Here is a 16,527-nt window from a genome sequence, read left to right on the forward strand (position 1 = left end):
AACTTTTAGTGGAGCTGGGACCAGTGAGCTTCTCAGGGCTTTTAACTATCAAATGATGTGTACTTAATTTGATCAAATTCAAAACAAAGAAAAAACTGGAGAATTTCTAAAGTAAAGGAAAAGAAATAGTTCTCTAGATGTTCTGTTTCAGAAATCATCCAATACATCAGACAGCTCTTTACATTCACTAAGATAAGAAGGCATCACTGACAATTATCATTCTTGACCAAGATTCCAAATTAGAGATTATCTCTTTGCTGACTTTCCAGGTGACTGTACCAATGCTAAACTATTTTGTACTCCTCAATTGACCATGACTAAGCAATTGAAGATATTTGCCTGCCATTTCATTCTCTCTCTCTCTCTGGAAGACATTAATTTACTTACTGAAAATACTGCAAAATGATTGAAATAATTAATAATTTTCTAAAGATAATCTTTTGCATATGATACAGAAAATCACATTACTACACTTTCAGATAGGAGATCTTTGCATGCTACACAATTAAAAAGACTATCAACGTACATAAAATAGACTTCGTATTGTCATGTTTTCCTAAAAGCATTAGATAATCTCAAACTGAAGAAATGATATAGCAGGTGGGGAAACCCAAGATAGTCACAGTTCAAAAAAGTAATTTTTCATCTGACTATATCCCTTACACCCAAACTTTCACCACTAGTCATTTTAGATTGCAATTTGTTTGAGGCAGGGCTATATCTTCATATGCAATTTCATAGACTCGCTATTCAAACTAGGAGGCCACTCCCTTCCATTTCTCCAGAATGTGTCACCTGTTGCCTAATAATCATCTAGTTGATCAATAAGGGTAAAGATGGTGAATTTTAGATACCAATGAATTGATTCAAATATTCCAAGTTCTTTTTGGGTTCCACACTGAAGTTCCTAGGAGCAGGATGGATTAGCATTACCAGACTGCAGTCATCAAGTTAAAAGCTACAGACAGAATAGCATATTGCAGCTAAATGCAGGCACCAGAGGCTCTTATTATATGCGATTGAAGATGGTATTTTATATAAAACCAAGGCCTTGATTCAGAAAATCATCCCTTGTCACTGTTTCAGGGTCAACTGCACCTCTGACCCATCCCCCATCTTCCTCCAGGGCACCCGTTTAAGCTTTCAGGCTCCCAGCTATTACCTCTTTCAGGCAGAGCCCTGAATCTCTCTGCAGACCAGGGGTTCAGGCTTGCAGTCCCTCTGCACCTCACGGTGATTTCCCCAGGACTAACCTGTGGTTAACCCTCTCCAGAGGCTACTACAGTACATAACAGGGACCAACCAGCCTTCACAAAGCAAAATACATTTATTCTTAGGGGAAAAGAAAATAGCTAAAAAAACAATAGAAGTTCCTATACACATGCTAAAAGCTTACTAGAGGTAAGCCAAAGTCCTTCCAACCCTTCAACAAGGATTAGGACCCTGCCTTGGACAGAGGGGCCTGTCCATTGCTGAATCAAAAGAAGGACCTATTGTCAGTTCAAGCTCAGCTTTTTATACCCAAAGACATGTCTTTGTCTGTTGGTGTCTGAAAACCCAGTTTGAACCAAGTCTCTGGGGGCATTTACAAGCTGAGTGGTTCATCTTAATTACAGTCCCCTACTGTTTTTGGGTCCTGGAGGAGCTGTGGTAACCCTCCCACTTGGAGCTGCATTCATTCCCTGGCTCACAGTGATACATAAACCGCTCATAAACTTACTATAACATGGGCCCCAACAATATTGCACAGAGCTGCAATATTTGTCTTATCCCTATTCATGGCAGCACTGAAACATGTGCTTAAAATTAAACACGTTTGTTAGTGCTTTCCTGAATCAGGGCCCAAATTGAGAGGTTGTCTTTATTATTCAATATTTATTCTGCTTGCACCCACAAGTGCAAGGCACTGTTGACACAAACAGAAAGACAGATTCCCTGCTCTGATCCGTCAAGAGATTCTTAATTTGTACAGGCAAGAAGAAGCTCCCCACCTTATGCAGTAACTGGAGTCCTTTGTGATGTATGTTTCTATGGGTCTAATGGGAAGTGGAGCACCCATAGGGACACTATTTGAAGAAGAACTGAATAGTACACCAACAGCAGAAGGTACAACCCCAGTTGATTGGGGTTACAACCAATCCATTTTATTATAGTAATGAGGGAAACTATACAGCTTCTGTTGTAAGTTAAGGTGCTACTAATATACTTTAAGTTGCTGCAAATTCAGTGAATGGCCTAGAATTACACGTGAATGCAACTGTCTCTTACTAAAATTCCTACTATTTCATAATAAATCTGGAGAAGTTCATTCTGTGTCCAAAGTCAAGGCTAGAATCCCTGATTTTCACAGTGGAGTCAGAGAATTTAGCATAGAAAGCATTTGGTCAGAATAAGGGGGCATTGCCCTAATGTGCCAGGAAGTAAGGATGTGTGTGTCACAGTCACACAAAGACAATTAGTAAATTGGTTTCCTATGGCCTTGTTGCCAGCATTCCCAATAGCCACACTATGCTACAAGGGACTTATTATACAAGAGAGAGTCCCAAAGGGACTGGAAGCCTATAATAGCTCTCAGAAAGTACTTGGCACAATATCATGTGGTGGAGGAGAGCCATCCTGATGGTAATAAAGGACTCATTTCTTCTTAGCTTTACTAACTCCGGAAATATTGGAAACAGATGCTTCAAAGAATGACATGGGGCTACAGGGCACCAAAATTCAGCAGCCTTTGGAAACTCAGGGGTCGTTTTAAAGCATAAACAACTTAGAGTTGCTTATCACACTGAAAAGGACACAAACAATTTCAAAATTACAGGAGGGTCCTAGGTGCAGGTCTTGACACACAACAGCACCATAAAACTTTACCTGAGTTGTGTGGAATTGGTTGTGCAAGGTCAAAATGGAGGATAACGCTAATATTAAAGAATCTAAAGCTTTGTCTGTGATAACCACATGCATTCCAACAACAGGGACAATATTTAAATCACACTCTCCATCCCTAAACATTAAAAACTGTCTTTGTTCAGTACTGAAAACTGCATCAATAGACGAGCCTGTAGATGTTATATTTTTAACCCTTTCCTGGTGTTCACTTCCTATATTAGTGTTAATATTGTTACAAACAGCTGATTCTCTATCTATTGTGTCTATGCATGTGGTTCCAAAAATCAGTGATGACTGACTGAGAGAGTTTTAATTTCATGAACACAAGTTGCCTCATTTCTAGACAGTTCAGAACATAATATTTCACCTGATCTGTCCTGTGGAGACCTATTAGCAAAAGAAGTTTTTATTGTCTTAAAATAAATAGAATGGTTTCTTAAAATCTTGTCTGTCAATTCTAACTGTCCATAACATATTCTCATAGTGATTTTTACATGCTGGCCTTTGTTGTCCAGAATCCTCATCTCTTACCCTTTATCAGCTGGAAAGGGAAATTGCATATTAAGGTAAATTGCCACTCCTGATACATTTTTTCTCAACTAGTAGTTTTCTGTTACAGACTGGCAAGAATTCAGACCTAGAAAGAAACCCAAGCATCCTTGATTTAAGGGATTTGATTCACTCTTTCTGAATTCATGCTATCTAAATCACAGCAGGATGACTTGTAATCAAAGTTTTTCAAAAAGAACATAAATTTGGGGAAAAGGAAAAGGCTATTCAGCCCATTGCAAGTCATCTTGGTTAACACAGTTCCTCCAGAATAGCATCTCGCTTCTTCTTTAATGACCTCAGTACCTTCAATTCCAAACTTGGCTCAATAGGCTATTGAAAAATTGTATTTCTCTTTGAGTGAAAAGTACTTCCTTGTGTCGGTTCTGAATTTCATTTTTTTTCACTCTCTTCCATTTATACTTTTCCATTCAGTCTTTTATTCTCAGACAGTGAGTCAAGTGTTATTGAATAAGGTTTTTCCACCCTGTATTCCTGAGAGTAGATGAGTTTGTAATTTTTTTTAAGATGAAAAAAATAACTGGGCCAAGATTAGATATAACCATTTAGGAGATTGTACACTTCAAACCAGATTCCCCTTGTGCTTCTATGTCTTTCACCTACACTGTGTTGAGGGATGTGTTTTAAGATTCCTGTACCAATGAATCACTGGGATTAAGTTTATTGCCTTTTTTCCCCTTTAATATTGTTGGCTCTGTTTCCCCTCCACCCCAACATGATAGACATATTGCAGCATACAATTAGCCATGACATTTTTTTGTGTTTTAAACTAGTGAACCTGTTGCAATATTTTCATTGTTTTTTCTGTTTCTTATTTAAGAAGGAGATACATTTTTAATCCACTTTGTTAGAAGCCCAGGCATCTTTTGTGTTAATCTGTTTGAATAGCACAGTGATGTTTTATTTTCTGGAGGAAGCCAAATTATAATCAGTATAGATGTGTATCTTGTGATAATTTAAAAATCAGGTAAATCATCAAATACAGTAGGTCTATATATACAGCTATATTTTGAAATTAAGACAGCCTAAGTATATTAATTTAATGTTATATGAATGTGAACATTAATAGGTCACTCTAGATCCATCTCCAAGGTCATGCTTTGCAGATTTGGTATTATTTAATTGTTATTGGAGGTACTGTAAGCTTCAGGTTTTCCCAAGGTCATCTTTATTGCAAAACATTAGTATAATTAGTATCAATTCAGTGTTTCATGAAGTTCGTGCCGGAAGTTATTAACTCTGTTTCAAGTATCAGAGAAGGCAAGGGCAGATTCAGTAATCTTTTCAACTTCAAAGGCACAGCTGATTACTCTAGTTTTCTGGTTAGTGAGACAGACGTATATTTCTTATTAAAGGTGTTGCTAATAAATTTGAAACATATAAAGCATTTTTTTTCTCCTACTGTTCCTTTCCTAATTTTTAGACCCTGTTTTGGATATTAACTCTTCACATCATAATGTAAACATACTGTTAACTTATTTGTCACATGTTTTTAACTATAGTGATACTAAATTATATTTATTTATTATTTGTCTTTTTTGAATAGTAGAGAAAACGTCAAAATTCTGCAATATAGAGTACATTTAGAAAAATTCATCTCAGTTTTTACAGGGCACTATTAAAGTCCACAAAAATCTCCCCAAAAGAAAAAAAATAGAAATGTGTATATATATATACACACACACCATTGGATCTCATTTAAATTAAGCCCAGCAACAAAGCATCAAGCTCAACAGACACTACTGGCATACCTTACCTGACTGTTAAATAGAAGCTTGCTGTATTTCCTTTAAAAAGCCTACACCCTTGATACTGTATTTACATATAAGGATAAATAACCCGTTCCTCCTGCCCCGCCCCCCCAAAATGCATACCAAAACCATAGCAAGATCTTAATAAGAGTCAGACACTTGTGGATTCAGCCCACCCAAGTGAAATACAATTGATAATTCTAGGGCAGATTCTGATGCTTTTATTTACACTGAATATGTGGAGAAAATACCAGCTACTAATGGGGTCTTTAATCTAGTGGAGAAAATCATAAGAACCAATGGCTGGGAATTAAAGCTAGACACATTCAAATTAGAAGTAAGGAACATGTTTTTAAACAGTGAGGATTATTAGCCATTGGAACAAACTACCAAGGGAAGTCTTCAAATCAAGATTGTGGCTTCTTTTTGGGCAGTATACTTTAGTCAAACACAAGTTATTGGGCTTCATTACAGGAGTAACTGGGTAAAATTCTATGCCTTCTGTTATAAAGGAGGTTAGATTAGATAATCTAATAGTCCCTTCCTGGATTTAATAGATTCAAAGATTAAAATTTATGAATAGCACATTAAACCATGGGCCATCCCACTGAAATCAGCTGGGCTATACTAATATAGTAAGGGATTACTCAACATGAAAAATGGTATCACTAACTGCTCTTTTATTGGAGGTGGGGCGCTTAGTTATCTCCAAATCTGCAGGGGAGCCTGAAGTTAAAAATAAGTCTCTGCAGATAACACTGAAAACCCAAGTAAATTTCAGTCATCCCACACCTACCTTTTAGAAAGTGCAGTATTCAAAGTATAGGCAATCACAAAAATAGTTTGCCATCTAAGTATGATGTAAATATGAAATTAATCATTTTTTGGCAATGAAGGGTGGGGAAGAATCTGTAGACAATCATTTAGGGCATGTCTACACTGCAATAAAACACCTACAACTGGCCTGTGTCAGCTGATATGGGCTGTGGGGCTATCAAATTACAGCCTGAACCTGGGCATTTATACTTCAGTTTGATAGCCGGAGAGCCCGAGCCTGCTGAGCCTGCATAAGCTGCCACGGGCCACCTGCGGGTGTTTTATTGCAGCGTAGGCATACGCTTCACACACAAAAATTAACAGGTAAAAAAGGAATTTTTTCTATCTTGTGTCTTCTAATTCCATTTATTCTTCACTATCGGAAATCTCTAGACATGAATAAAATGTAGGAACTATTATGACCCATGTCAGCACTCTAGAGATTAGATAAAAATGGTCATTACGATGATATTCTTTCCCTTTTAGGCTCGTTGATGGCTGGCTTTATACAGAGATTGATAACTTCAATATTAAAGGTTATAAGACACTGAAGGCATCAAGCTCTTTTTATATATATCTTAGAAGGCCTGTGTAGGTGTAAACATATACTATGCTTTTTTGCCTGTTGTACATGGAATCTGAGCAGAAGGAAGGAAACATTTTATCCTTTTACAACCTTTAAGATGAATTCTGTGTGGGTGATTTTCAGAGAATCCCATTTTCTTTGTGGAAAATGAAAAGGTTTCTCTCAACACATAGGACCCTCAAATCAGAAATTCTCCTAAGTGTAGGGCTGTAGCACCTTGGAGCTTTTGTGCAGTCAGGAAAAACATGCAACGTGCTGAGAAAGAGGCAGGGCTGGTAATATTCCTATTTCTTTGCTTTAGTGAAGACAAAACTATTTTGGAACCTCTGTATAAACAGCTGGTGCCCCCTGAAGCTGCTGTGTAGGTGGATTCGATTTTTTTTTAAACAGTCCTAAATTCCCCAACATTCCATAAAAGTCCATTTGGACTTTTTCTGGACCAAGCCTCCATGCTAGTATTACGTTTAGAACTAGGAAAGACGTTCTGTAGTTTGACCTTGGAGTCAGGGTTAATCTTGTTCTTTAAGTTCAGATGTCTTGCTCTCTGTTTCTTTCTGTTTCTAGGGATATGCTGAGATCTCCAGTTCTAAGAAGTCTCAGAAGTCTGGATGCAACTTGGAGACTCAGTGCATTCTTGAAACAGAGCAAAGGAGATTGGGAAAGAAAAGAGCATAAAATAATCATCAAGTCATTACAGGGTGGGAATCAATTCTCATAGTGTAGATGCTAATGCATTTGACAGGGTCTCTGGAGAAAAAAAAATCATAGCTTACAGAGTAGTCCATATTCTGGACTCAGGCTGCATATGTTTAGGTCTGTAGGAAAATCCTGAGGTTGGTAAACTAGTGGGAGCTGATTAAAACTGGTGAAGGGAGAGAGGAAAAGAGTTGTAATTTCCTTATCTGGTTTGAGTGAAAGCAGACACAAATTTATTGTTAAGTTACAGCCACCCAGTTATAAAGTAGTCTATAAAACAACTAGCTGTTTAAAATGCTGTCAGACAAAACTGCTTTTAAGATTACACACTGATAGCTCTATTTATTATTAGTGGTGAATGTAAGTAAACATACAGTAGCTATCTTTAAGATATAACTCTTTCCTTATCTCAGTCACTGTTTAACAGTGCTGGGCCCCTTTGGTCCTGCATATTCTATGACTTCTCTGTTGCTTGGTGGTTTATCTCTCTGTCAATATCTCAAAGTACTGAGGTACGTTAATGAGATCACATGGAAGAAAAGTGAAGGCACAAGCAAAGAACAGATAATGCTGAATATTCTTTTGATATCAAAGGAGCCGGGGAATGGAAGCACTGCCCAGGTAATTCTTACAGTTTAACTTGCTTTAATAAAACAGATGCTCTAGTCAATTTTTTATTCCTATACCGACACTAAGATAAAAAGGAAAGGGGAGAGAAAAAAATGTGAGTAATCTAACAGTTCAGACTGTTGAAATTCTGTGTGATTAAATAAAAATAGTCAGTTTTAATTTAAACTAAACCATAATGATCAAACACTCAGTACCTCCCTTAATTTAATGTAAACCCATTTTTATATTTAGTTCCACAGATGTCATTTATACCTCTTTATACCAGAGCCTTAATAAAAAAAAGAAGTGAAGTGGGCATGGATGAGCAGTGAAATTTTTAAAATTTGACTTTTTAAGCATTCTGAGTATTACACAAACTCTTGAAGTTCCCAGTGCAGCTGCCTGGAAACAGCACTATATCCTGTGTTATGTGCAATGACTTTTGGAGATGTTTTGAGGCATTGCTATATATAGCTTTGAACATTTTGGCACAATCATTTCACAAGTGAGTCAGTCGAGACTGAATCACCCACATATGAGCAATATAATTGAATATATTAAATAATGAATTTGTTTTCTTTTGCTATCTGACTGTTCACACATTATTATACTCATACCTGTATTATTTTTTTATAGTTCTTTAACAGTTTAAGCCACGGCTATCAAGGCTTACAAGATCTGTGTCTGTTTTCCTGCCAGTCAGGAAAGGGATTTAACCACAGAAAGAACAGTGAAGGGAAAAAAGACTGGTGAAATAATTTCTGGGAGGGAGAAAGGGCTTCCATTTTGGAGGGCTGTGAGTGTGCCAAGAGCCAGGCATGCTAGCTCAGAGCCCTAGGGGATTCCTCAGCTGTCCACTTGGGGCAAGTTTAAGGTCCCTTTGTGCGGTTCTGGCAGGGCAAAGGGACATAAAACCTGGTAAAATGGAAACTCTTCATATACAATGTACTTGTCCTTTTTTCCGTTTTCTAGCTTTCTTTCTTCCGCACATTTTGGTCTCATTTTGTTATGCTTTCCTCAACGTGGTGGTTAAGGCTTAAGACCTGCCAGACAAATTTATAAAGGAGTGCCCTCTTTCCCAGCATCAAATTGCACTCAGATTTTCCAAGCTGAAGTGTAATACACAATCACTTAATATTTACAGGATTCAGCATAAGTTCAAATATGAATGTGGGTGTGCGTGTGAGCGAGTGAAAAGTTTGACTATGGAGGCCTTTTGTAAAATATGTTAGTTATTGAAGGAGACACAGGAACTTCTCCATATTGCTTGCTGACCTTTAGGCAAACAAAGACAACACCTGGCTCACAAAACTTTAGAATCAACTGTCAGTTTTACTTCATGTGGAATAAGTAGAATATATCATAGGCACAGTGAGATATGGAATTATTGTAACATAAAATAATTTGATGTTTCAGGCACACTCTTAAGCATAGGAGCTACATGTCTTACGTTATAACCGTAGGCATAGTTTTACTTCTAGATTTGGGCAGGCAGCTCCTGTCAGGCCAACAGGGCTCACACAGGCGTGGGAGGGAAGGAATTCTGCGCCTGCCCGAGGTTTGCAGTTTGTGGGGTGAGAGCAATGCCTCCCTGGCCCATCCAAACTACACCCATATTATAACTCTTCAAAGGGCATCTCATAGGAATGATATAACCTAAGGAGTGACATTTTAAAACACTTCCTGAAAGATATTATTTACTGCAAGTAATAATAAAACAAATTGAGGGATCATACATGCATCTTGAAGCATAAATATAGAGTTATAATGTTAGTAAAATATCAGAAATACACCAGACAAAACACAAAGGAGATTGTCTAGCTGTTAAAACACCATTAGAAACCAATTCAAACACACTTTATCTACAGACACAAAATCTGGAGCAAACTTCCACTAATTTAGATTAAGGGATGGATGAACAAGTTGAGATAAAATAAGAACCAACAGAACCTTCACCCCACACTCAAATAGGAGCCAAAACTAACAATGTTGTAGGTTTGAAACTATTTGAATAACTTCTCAATTTTATGAGCCCCTTCACGTCCTAATTCCTGCTGGGATAATAAACAGTAATGCCTCAGAAAGGTTTGTTCCTGTGGTATTTCCTTCACGGCCTGAAACAAGCAATACTGGAAATCACCTGAATAGGATCAGAAAATTTGGATCGGGTTCAGTCAAGCATTTGGACTTTTGGCTGCTTGTCTGAACCCATCCTAATGCTCATTCCAATGTCAGATTAAACATATTCTAATATACAGGAGGACTGAAGCTTACAAATGAAATACTTCTTTACCAGTCATTCCGTAATGCAAAACATCCAAACGAACAAAATTAGCACTTAAGAAGCCAGGGAGCAGGGGCGGCTCCAGACCCCAGCACGCCAAGCACGTGCTTGGGGCAGCATGCCACGGGCGGTGCTCTGCCGGTCCCGGGAGGGCGGCAGGCGGCTCCGGTGGACCTCCCGCAGGCGTGCCTGCGGAGGGTCCGCTGGTCCCTCCAGCAGACCCTCCGCAGGCACGTCCGCGGGACCGGCGACCAACAGAGCGCCCCCCGCGGCATGCCGCCGTGCTTGGGGCAGCGAAATGGCTAGAGCCGCCCCTGCTGGGAGTGAGATCCTATGCAAAGAAGCAACACTGCATGATGCAGAAAGATGGTTTTGACATCAGCAGTTTAGTGTATCTCAGTGATTCCAGCAACATACAGCAACCAAAAAAATGTCTATTTCAGAACACTGCACTCCAGCCTGAAAAACCTAGAAATGTCTTTCATCCACACCTCCGGCCCTCAACAATGTGGGAATTCAGTCAGTACCCCCCAAATACTTTCCTGTATAAATGCATAGTCCTAATGCAACTCCATGGGGTAGAATCATCCTTTTTTAGGAAACTTCCCTCTTTTCTAATAGCCAGCATTTTAATTTAAGAAAGACAAGCCACTATAGCCCTAAAATGGCCATTTGCTGCCTAGCTGCTATTTACAACATCTCTCTTCCTTACAGTTGGTAGATATTTCTGTAATGTTTTCCACTTTTTCTTATCATTAAGAAGGTCACACATTTTCACACTGTGGACATTGTATGAGGATTAATAAAATAAAAATATGTATTTTGAGATTGTAGGTCAGTTTAATTTCATGCAGAGGTCACGGTACTAAAATATTAATGCACTATTAGTGAAACAACTGTGGATATCATTGCCAGGATTGCCTAATCTTTTTACACGGGTTTTAGACAGGTTCAGGAAAAATCCTACCATTCCAAATAATAATACCAAGTTCTTATATAGCACTTTTTCATCCATAGGTCTCCAGGAGCTTTACAAAGGCAGAGTCATTATCTCCATTTTACAAATGGGGAAACTGTGGCAAGGGGAGGGGAAAGTGACTTGCCCAAGGTCACCCAGCAGGTCAATGGCAGAGCCAGGAATAAAATCCAGGTCTCCTGTTTCCCAGTCCAGTGCTTCAGCTACTAGGTCATAAACTTAAACCCAGTTTTAATGTGTTTATCATGAAAATGCTTCTAGAGAGAAAGGTTTTCAGAACAAAAGTAGTCCTAGCTTTCCCAAGAGATTTACGCCTCATTATAGAAATATGTCTTGACAGTATTTAAATGTATTTCTCTCTCTCTCTCTCTTTAATTCATTGGTGCCTTCAATGGATGACGGAAGATCCTTCTCCCACTTTTTATTTCAAGCCTAACTCAGAGGTTACACTACTTTTTTTTTTAAGACTACATGAAAACTGCTCCTTAATCAGAGAGGGAGATGTTAGTTTATGAAGCAAGGCACACAATCCTCTAATGCCAAGCACCCTTTGCAACACTCACAGTATGTGCAGGGCCTGTGAATAAGAGACTAAGCCTAGGAACTGAATCTAGATTCTGTCCCAAGGCAGGGCAGGACACTACCAGAAACATCATCTTAAAATAGAGATCTAGGGAAAAGAAAATTCATTTGATATACTGTAGCTCAGGTAAGATAAAGACATTCTTTAAATTGAAAGCTTCTTAAAACTTAAGACTAACAAGCATGAGAAAGATCTCCATTGTACTACAATCAGGATTAAGTCTATAGAAATTCCAAATGCAAGATAGGTATCTTGTATTCCACATTAGTACCAGGAAGCAAAATCATTAATTACTAGTAATTGATAATTAATAAAAAAAACTAACACTATGAATGCTATTAATAATAACCAGTTTAAAAAAGTAATGCTTATTTTAAAATATCATATTTGCATTTTACATAAGAGTTAAAGTTGCTAACCTTAAAAAATGAAGTGCAAACGTAAATAAATAATTAAGTCACCCTATAAAAGTTTACACACTCATTGCTGGAGTGGTAAGAATGTTTTATTAGACCTTCTTAACTATTGTCATATGTATTTATTACTTTATATAAACACATATTTAGGCAAAATGATTAAATTCCCTCCTGAGCATTTTCTATCCCCTTTAAAATTCCCTATAATTTCCTATTTATAATGGGTTTTTCAGGCCATAACAAAGAAGAATACTGTACCTCTGGTGCTGATGGCTGTTGCCGATGTGGCTGTGCTGGTTGTTAAGGCTACAGTGGTTGTGACTGTTGCAGTGGTAAGTGAGGGGATGACAGTGGTGGGAAGCAAAGTGTTGGAAACATCTGGTGAGTGGAAAAAAAATATAAAATAAAATCATATCATGCAAACAAAGGAGAAGCATAATAATGGTTCAATTTGTAAATACAAATATGTAGTAAAATGTATAAATTAAAACATGCTTCACACAGATTATTACAGGTACAGTAGGGTACCTTGAAATTCTTGACATATCACTCTCTAGTTTTATATTCAAACATCAAGGGAAAAGAATTTAAAACACTGTTAAAACAATCAAGTTTCCACAGATCTGGAGAGTGAATATTTAAGTGACAAGAATCCATTTCTTCACTGAGCCATTTTAAAGGTCTCATATGGTAGAAACCAAATATAGATGAAACATGCTGTGTCAGAGTGGGAGATGAAAAAAACAACACCATCATGCTAAATAAACACACACATGTTAACGAGAAATGGCAGTATGTTAAAACACCTATTTTCAGACAGACTCAATGGAAGGAAAAAGGGGAAATTGCTACTAACTATAAAAGCTGCTTTTTTCGGTTTGCTTGTCTTCTTCCCACAAATTTGTTTAAGACCCAGTTGTCTGCTGAGATCCAGAGCAAAGTACATTTCAAACTCCTTACCCTTACTAACAGGCAAAATAGTTTTACAATCATCCTGAAACTGGGATACTTAACATATAGCAGTATTTTAATAACTCCTAAGAAATTTCATTTGAAACTCAACATCCAGAAAGATTCATGGTAATTTTATAACTACAGGTGTATGTAGAAGTAGGAAAAGGCGCAAGTCTTCAACAACGGCATCCTACAAAACATCTCTTGGTCATACTCTGAGCTGAGTAAATGCAGATCTGCTAAGCTAAATGCATTGCTTTTGGTCAGATCACAATCAAAATTCCTTATAGTAAAATGTGATTTAAATATATAGGAAACAATCATACATACAGAAACACAATACTTAGATCTGCACTGCCAAGAGCAATAAAGATCAATGTTCCTTTTGCCTAGGAAGGGACTGTAAATAAGAAAAGATGAAAGGAAATAGAGGAAAACACTTCAATAAGGAAGATAAAAGCATCTGCACAGATTTCCCAGACCTCGGTTTTAAAGGCAAAGGGCGAGATTCTGAACTCCTTATGGTGAATACCATTCTTACTCCATACATAGCCCCATTGGCTTGAGCGGGGAGTAAGTAAGTAACTTCAGAAGCAATGTGCTACCCACATGCCTCGGGATCACAATCTGGCCCATCATTTCAGTCTTGCCTTGCTACAGAAAGATGTAATTTATTAAGGGCCCAATCATGCATCTCCTTGAGCACCATCAGCTCCCAATGAATTCAGTGGTAGTCAAAGATGCTCAGCACTTCACAGGATTGGGCCCTGAGGGAGACAGTTCAGGAATGGGGTCCTGAGTTCAGCACGAACTAATTATTTCCTTTGGCTTTTGATTTCACATATTTGCATTATTTTCAGGCTGGATGACAGATTATTTTGCCATTTAAAAAAAGTTTCCCTGTCATTCCCTCAGTTATTTTGCTTTTGATAAATAACATCATTATTTGTTCTATACTCTATACCTGCAGAATTTTCCACTTTGGAAAATATCAGAGAGCTGCATGAGATCACTCTTTCACCTTTAGTACACTGATGTTTATACCTGTTCTTCAGTAGGAAATATTCCCAAATCAGCAAAATTAAGAAAATAAGCTTTTTAAATAACGAATGTAGACACATTAATCACTAGGACAAACTGTAATATTGCCGGGAGTGTGACTGCCATTATAATTAAATAGAACTGTCTTTAACTAGCATTAGAAATTAATTAACATTTTATAAAAAATATGTTATATGCACTGATGTATACAATTATTTCCCATAATGTGAAACTCCTTCCTAGATGGATATCTGATAAAATCTGCACTATTTAGAAGAAAAAAAACGTACCTGATATTTAATGCAAAACTTGATACATTTTTTTAAAAAGGCAGCTATATATGAGTTTTATACACCGAACATAGTGAACAAGCCTTACATTTGTTTTAGGTGACTTCCCTAAATGTGCAATTGAACCACTGTAAACGTCCTACTTCTGTCATTTGCATTTATGCTTAATAACAATCTTTTTCATCATTCTACTGAGTTTGTCACATATTGATTTGAATGGGTTGCCAGTGGACTTCAGAATCATTTATTTCAGGGGTAGGCAACCTATGGCACGTGTGCCGAAGGCGGCACGTGAGCTGATTTACAATGGCACTCACACTGCCCGGGTCCTGGCCACCGGTCCGGGGGGCCCTGCATTTTAATTTAATTTTAAATGAAGCTTCTTAAACATTTAAAATACCTTATTTACTTTACATACAACAATAGTTTAGTTATATATTATAGACTTCTAGAAAGAGACCTTCTAAAAACATTAAAATGTATTACTGGCATGCAAAACCTTAAATTAGAGTGAATAAATGAAGACTCGGCACAGCACTTCAGAAAGGCTGCCGACCCCTGATTTATTTGCTGATTCTTTTTATGGTTTGGAAGTTTTCCTCACAACGTTTCAGATCTAAAATTACATCCCTCACCTCTCATACCTTTACAGGGTGAGGGAGACTTGTTAATGGGCACTAGCAGATGCTATTGGCTGGACAAGAATAATCTTTTCTGATCTCAGAGAAAAATGAAACTGTCCAGAAATTAGCATCCAGATCAAGGCGTGACACCAAATGCCCAATGGACAGCTTGGCCTCCGTCTCAAGAATTAAACTAATTTACATATAATTTGCGCTGTGTTAAAATCAAAATAAATGTACACATAATACTGGCATGTTCATGTTACTTTTTTAATAGAAGGAATATAAATTTATTATAAAATGTCTGTGGTTCAGCAACTTTATTCATACCCTAAAGTTACTGGAAGAGGGCAACTGTCATGCTGAGTTAGCAAGCAGGAGTCAGCTTGGTTGGAGAGAAGATCCATCTGCACTCTGAGTTAAGTCTGAGTCTCCTCAGGGTCCTGGAAACATCTCGCTCACATTGGTTATGTTCAGTAGAGTCACTCCTATAGTAACATCACATCTCATTTGGCACACTCTCTTATATTAGTAACTACGTATCTATCCTTACAGCAACTACAAACCACACATTTTAGAACTCTGTGGACTGCATTTCATCCTTAAAATCACACTTTGGCTAACCTAACTGTAGATGTTGGGTGATAATTTTCAAAAGCACATGAGTGACTTAGGAGCCAAAGTCCCATATTTATGAGATTTAGCCTCTTGGGACCCTAATTCCCATTGATTGTTTCTGAGATGGAATCACAGAAATGTTGAGCTGGAAGTGACCTCTAGAAGTTATCAGGTTCAAACTCTGCAATGAGGGAGAACCAAGCAAACCTAGAACTGTGAATGGTATTTTTTCAACCCATTCTTAAAAACCTCCAATGATGGGGATTCTACAACCTCCCTTGGAAGCCTATTCCAGAATTTAACTACCCTTATACTTTATGTTAATGTAACCCCTCCTTGCTGCAGATTAAGCCCACTTCTTCTTGTCCTAATCTCGGTGGCCATGGAGAACAATTGATCACAGTCCTATTTGTAACAGTCCTTAACATTTTTTAAAACTGTTATCAGCCCCCCCGCCCCCCACACACATCCTCAGTCTCCTTTTCTCAAAACTAAACATACTCATTTTTTTTTAATCTTTCCTCATAGATCAGGCAGGCTCCTAAATCATTTTTGGTACTTTTGAACAATTTACTGGTCATTGCCTCAAAAGTGATTTTGCATAACAGCAAACAAAACATTTTTGATTGCCCTACAAGGAGAAAACCATTTGCAGCACACTCTATGCTTTCATTGTTTGCTGACATGGAGTGAGATATGGGTGATATATAGTGGGTCTTGAAACCTAGAAGGATGTTTCCTTTAAATCAGCCAGATGGCAACATGTTCTAATATTCAGCAAAGTACAGTAGAAGCTGCTGTTTAGGGCACAGAAATCACTATTGGTGTATT

General features: G+C 37.7%; 1 protein-coding gene across 8 annotated transcripts in view; it reads right to left on the reverse strand.

The window, feature by feature from the left end:
* CADM2 (cell adhesion molecule 2) overlaps positions 1 to 16,527 on the reverse strand; it is a 996,746-nt gene that overhangs the window by 37,504 nt on the left and 942,715 nt on the right. For 7 of the 8 annotated variants that reach the window (XM_045002081.1, XM_045002080.1, XM_045002084.1 and 4 more), the window contains one exon: positions 12,429 to 12,548. The exons of the other annotated variant lie outside the window; for it this stretch is intronic. In XM_045002081.1, the coding sequence (XP_044858016.1) occupies positions 12,429 to 12,548 (120 nt within the window). The remainder of the gene's footprint in view (positions 1 to 12,428; positions 12,549 to 16,527) is intronic. 8 annotated transcript variants of the gene reach the window in all.

Source organism: Mauremys mutica, chromosome 1 (assembly GCF_020497125.1).
Source record: "Mauremys mutica isolate MM-2020 ecotype Southern chromosome 1, ASM2049712v1, whole genome shotgun sequence".
Classification (NCBI taxonomy): domain Eukaryota; kingdom Metazoa; phylum Chordata; order Testudines; family Geoemydidae; genus Mauremys; species Mauremys mutica.